General features: G+C 32.9%; 1 protein-coding gene across 1 annotated transcript; it reads left to right on the top strand.

Annotated features, from left to right (window-relative positions):
* The first annotated feature begins 3013 nt into the window (after positions 1-3013).
* LOC107824965 (inositol diphosphatase DSP5) lies at positions 3014-5465 on the top strand. The gene is made up of 5 exons (XM_016651785.2): positions 3014-3366; positions 3459-3552; positions 3817-3871; positions 3966-4009; positions 5007-5465. The coding sequence occupies exons 1-5, from the start codon at positions 3218-3220 to the stop codon at positions 5268-5270; spliced, it is 606 nt and encodes a 201-aa protein (XP_016507271.1). The 5' UTR covers positions 3014-3217; the 3' UTR covers positions 5271-5465.
* The last annotated feature ends 368 nt before the right edge of the window (positions 5466-5833 follow it).

Here is a 5833-nt window from a genome sequence, read left to right as displayed (position 1 = left end):
AAAGAATTACACGATTTGAGGTAATTAACAGTATTAAATCTAGTCCTGAGGGTATGAAACCCCGAATTATATGTTATGTGATTGGTTTTGAGTTGACGCACATGCTAGGTGACAGACGTGTGGGCGTGCACCGTAAGAATTGTGACTTGGTCAAATTCCATAAAACTGTGAAGTTGAATAATATGTTGATATCTGTACATTCTCTACGTGTTAGAGGAAATTGAGTTGAGACTCATATTAAAAATCATGCTTAGACATATGTTATTATTATTGGTACCCACTGGGGTCATTTCTGTGGTTGAATTATATGTTCAAATTGTAATTTCACACTCAGTCATGTTCATTCATTTCATATCATATCCCAGTCTCTGTTGCTATTTATTGATGCATCATATTTTCATTCATGGATTGATTTTTCATGACATCCTGAGCTCGAGAGACTAGATAGATTGATGACTGAGTGAGGCCGAGGGCCTAATTGTGAGGATATTTATGGGATCGGGCTGCACGCCGCAGCATGTTTCACTAATTAATGCCATGATTGACTTGATATAGCGCTTGGGCTAAGAAAGCCCCTCCGGAGTCTGTACACACCCCTAGTGAGCGCAGGTACCTACTGAGTGCGAGTGCCGAGTGATGAGTGACTGTGAGGAATGAGCGACTGTGAGGAAAGAGTGAATGTGAGGAAAGAGTGACTGTAAAGTTGGAGTGAATGGGAGGATTGAGTGACTGTTACTCTGAGAGGATGCATTGTATTCATTATTTGCTGCATTTCAGCTGTCATATATCACTATTTTGGAAATTTCGGAAAAACATTATTTTCTGTTTTAGTCAAAAAAATTGATATGAAAATTTTGTGTAATTTTAAATATTGAACTTGAGAGCATGCCTACCCTTTTATGTTAGAAATTACTGTATTTGGATTTAGCTGTGAAGCTCGTCACTACTTTCACTTCTTTATTTATTATTGTTACTTACTGAGTTGGTTGTACTTATACTACACCCTGCACTTCGTGTGCAGATTCAGGTGATTCCAGACACAGTGAGTGTTGATTCTTTCACATAGTCGATTTTTCAGAGATTCAAAGTTAGCTGCTATGTTTCGCAGACCTTGTGTCTCCTTCCCTATCTTTTTGTTTATTGTATTTTGGTCTCAGATTATTAAAGACAGTGTTTTCCAGACTTGTAATGTATAGATGTTCATGTACTCAGTGACACCAGATTTTGGGAGTGTTGTATCGGTACTTGCGAGATTTTTGGATTGTGTCTAAATATTATATTTTCGAACTTAAAAGAAAAATGTGATTTTTTTGAGGTTGTCGGCTTGCCTAGTTTCGAGATAGACGTCATCACGACAGGTGAGATTTTAGGTCGTGATATTGTATCCATAAGAAATTAAAAATTCAGTGAGGAAGAATAATTGAATGTATTAGTAGGAGGACTAATTGGTCACAGCATTGTCAAAACATCAATACGATTCTGAGAACATTCAAAAGAAATAGACTAATTCCACGACCCCTCTTTTGTAAATTATATATGCATGTCATCAGTCACTCAGATATCATCCAAAGCACGCTTACTTTGACCAAACCACACCAAAAATTAAAGTTTATTTTAATTTATTCAATCAATAAAGAAATGACATCTGGCATCAACATAAGGCTTGCTTTAGTTTTCAAAGACAGTAAACTACTTGAACACATGCGTATTTTACTATTTGTTTCTAAATGTTCTAAGATATGAAGTCATTAATGATATAAATCATATATGAATTTATGTTTTATATTCTGAAAAAGCTTGTAGGAGGAAACTTGATTTATTTCTGCAGCTAATGATAGAGCGTTAGACCTAGCGTATCTTGTATTTGAATTTCTTTAGCTAGCACGCTTATGTTTATAGGTTGAGTGGCCCAATGACCGTGACACATATCATCGAGTGGCTATTTGATACTTAATAAAGAATAAATAATTTATTTGATTACAATATATATTGTGTAGTCTTTGATTATTTTTTTATAGATTTTATTATATTTCTGCACACTATATTAAATAATAAAATAACAACTAATATTTATTAAAATAATATAATATATTAGATCATAATTGTATAAGATTAATATTCTGTCAAATTATTCACACATTGCGCGAGTTCTAACACTAGTATATATAACACATACATACTTAGCTAGCGTTTGACCATAGATTTCCAAATTTGTTTTAAACATCCTGATTTGGATGAAGTTTGGTTTGAAGATGAAAATATGTTTGGACATAATTTTTCAAAACATATTTCATTTTTTTTTTAAAAACATAAAACGTGACTTATACCCATAAGTTATAAAACTATTTGAAATATCCAACAATAAATTACATAATACATTATCCCGTATATGTAGAACCTTCATCGATACCATTCATTATCATTATCACAAACCAAAGTCCCGAACATAGATAAGTTTGGCACAAAATCATCATTTTTATAATAAATTAGTACATAATACGCTATCCTAACACCATAAGCCTGATATTTTAATATCAACTGCTAATAACACAATCACTGGCTACTACAATTCGTTAAATTACAATAATATTACAAGATCCATCAGTCCAAAAAAATGATAGTAACTAGCTGGTAGATTAGTTGGGTCATAATTGATGGTGTGCTTTTTTATAAAATACAAAGTTTGGGTTAATTTTGAAATTGTTAAAAAATTCAAAGGTAATATTTTGGGTAAAAAATAGGTTTAGAGCTAGTTTTGGAATCTGGAAATTTTATTTTCAAAATTTTCTAAAATATAGATAAAATTTATTTTTTTAAAAAAAAAAAAACTTAGCAAAATCTATGGCTAGACGGGGCTTAGTACTACTCCATCTCTTTCTAAAAATTAAAAAAAAATTGAAAGGTCAAAAAAACAAGTGGATATTGTGGGGTTACCCTTTAATAAACATATAAATAGAACGTAGAAGTTCTATAAATAGTTCCATTATAACCTATGCAAAATCCAGAAGAATCCCATCAAACATCAAATCCATTTTTGTTAGAAGAATTCCTATTCCTACCCGAAATTAGTAACTTTTCCCTCTTTTCCCCCCTCCCGCTTTTTCTAGGAGAGGGGATAAAAGCTTAACAATCTTTGCCTCTTCTTCTTTGGAAATATTGTTATCAATACTTTTGTATTTTCTGAAATCTTGAACAAAAATTTGATAAGATAATTTTAATGGGTTTAATTTTGGAAGAAGAAGAGAAGGAAATGTTAATGGGACCGGCGAATTTCTCAGTAGTGGAAGAAAATTGCATATACAGATCTGGGTTTCCTCAGCCCTCCAATTTCCCCTTTCTTCACTCCCTCAATTTGCGCTCCATAATGTTAGTCTTTGTTTTTCTTTTTAACTATTCTTTTTTATTTGATTTTGGAAAATTTGGGTATTGATTTTGATGGTTTCCTGTTTTATTTGCAGATATTTATGTCCGGAGCCTTATCCTGAAGAGAATTTAGAGTTTCTTAGAATTAATAATATCAAGCTTTTCCAATTCGGAATAGATGGTACTAAGGTATTAGTCTTCTCTTGTTTTATATAATTTGGAATATTTTTTTTTGCTGCCTTTTGATCTTTATTTATTTTGTATTATTCAATATGAATGTAGATAAACATTTATTTGGGGTTTTTTCTTTTTTTGATGGGTAGATTAGGAGATAAATATGCTTTTTTTGTTGTTGTGATGTTTATGATTTGATATATGAATTTTAAATGGTATGATTAGATTACCTTGTTGAAAAGGTAAGATTCAGAATTTAAAAGATTTTTTCTGCTTCAGGAGCCAGCAGCTATACCCCGGAATGCTATAACAGAGGCTTTGAAAGTGTTAATTGGTATAACAATCTTTTCATATTCTCTTTATCATGCTATTAGGGCTATCATTCGTATCGAAATTTGACCCTATTATTGTCTTCTTTTTGTCTCCAGATGTCAGAAATCATCCAGTTCTTATCCACTGCAAGCGTGGGAAGGTACATTAAGTTCATGTTTTGTAGTTTGAGCAGCTCTTTTGTGATTTTCGTCGCTATTTAAAAAACTGGTTTTATGTGTACTTGGCCTAATATTCTCATTTGTATGCATCTGTGCGATTCGCAATTCTGTGAAACCATATACCAGCTTAGGTGTACCGTTTATAACATCTAGTTATATGGGCAGTTGGGGTTAATTTATTTCTCCCATGCTACTCTTGAATGATGGATTAATCATTATCTGCATTACTGATAATTCTTTTGGGCACTACCCTTATCATATTGATCAAACTTTCTGTATCATTGGTCTGAAATATTTATTTTTTCTCATGAAATCTTGGCTCTCATTGCCGTTACCTTCATGCTTAATAAGACCGGATCTTGGACTTTCTTGGACATTTACAATTGAATGTTATTTGCCTACTGATTTAGGTGGCTTTATAGTATATCATGATGCTTACAGTAAGCGTGTCAAAATTTGAAAAAAATGAATGAAAATCGGTCATTTTTTATTTATTTATACCCAATATTTTCATTTTGTATACTATCTATATATACATATTTAATAAAAATTCCGACAAAGGAGTGTCACGTGACACCGCTATCCGCAAGGTGCATCTGCCCCTAGGTTTGTGATGTGTCTTGATTATATGTGGCAAGGTTATTATTGGCTTATTGCCGATGCCTAGGAATGGTTTAAGAATCATGAGAAGAACTATTTTATCCATCATGTTCTCCTCATAGAAACTAAGATCGATTGATCTCGGACTTTTGCTTGGATATTTGCAATTGAGTCTTATTTGAATTTGCTATCGATTCGGAATACAAATCTGATTGCTGATTCAGTCTTATTTGAGTCTTTTTATTTGGTTTTGTCCTTGCTTTGGTCCTTGTTTGTTTGTTTTTCAAGTGAAATATCCCGATATATTTCACCCCATCTTGACAACTCTGCTGATTCCTGTCCTTTTGGTTGTAACGTTTACGTTACTTTGTCATGCAGCATCGAACTGGTTGTCTAGTTGGGTGCCTGAGGAAATTGCAGAACTGGTGTCTTTCTTCTGTTGTGGAGGAGTACAAGCATTTTGCTGGCTCAAAGTGGAGGGAAACAGACCTGAGATATCTGGAAACCTACGATGTTTCGTGCATAAAGCATTGCCTTGAGAGCATTATCTATAGGTATTACGGTTCAAGGATGAGGCGCTTGCTTTACGGAGAAGAAAATCTGCAGAAGCCCCAAATGACTTATGTTCTATATGGGTCTTAATTTTAGGAAGGGTTGGGATATCCCCATTATTAGTCTTTACACTATAAGATTCTGATTTTTTACATTGTAGAAAATCTGCAGAAGCCGCAGATAAAGTATAGGGGTCTTCATTTTAAGAAGAATTGGGATATTCCCATTATTGTTCTTTTGATCCATCTGTATACACCAATGTGTTTCACAAGTGCTTTAGTTCAATACTTTTCTTGTTCACTTTTAAACAAAATGCTCATATGGGCGCGTGAGGTTTTATTAGACTTTTTCTTTGTTGTTTAGAATTAAATTAAATTAAATTTTGGATGTGGGTCCCACATTATTTTACTTTTTTCTCACTAAAAAATCTCTCAGCAATAATATTATAGTAACTTTTTCACCCAAAATTTCAGTAGCTCCACCAGTTTAAGAAAAAAAATCAAGAATTGTATCTATTACTTCACCATATTAAACAATCCCATATACAAGAATAACACAAAAGAATCAAATCAGTTCCAATCCAACCCCATCATCCCAACAATTGAACAATCATACCCTCAACAAGATTTTAATGCCTTAATACAGCAAAACAG

The sequence above is a fragment of the Nicotiana tabacum genome, chromosome 4 (genome assembly GCF_000715075.1).
Source record: "Nicotiana tabacum cultivar K326 chromosome 4, ASM71507v2, whole genome shotgun sequence".
Lineage (NCBI taxonomy): Eukaryota > Viridiplantae > Streptophyta > Magnoliopsida > Solanales > Solanaceae > Nicotiana > Nicotiana tabacum.
Note: the sequence above shows the minus strand (reverse complement) of the source record. Positions and strands in the feature narration are given on the sequence as shown.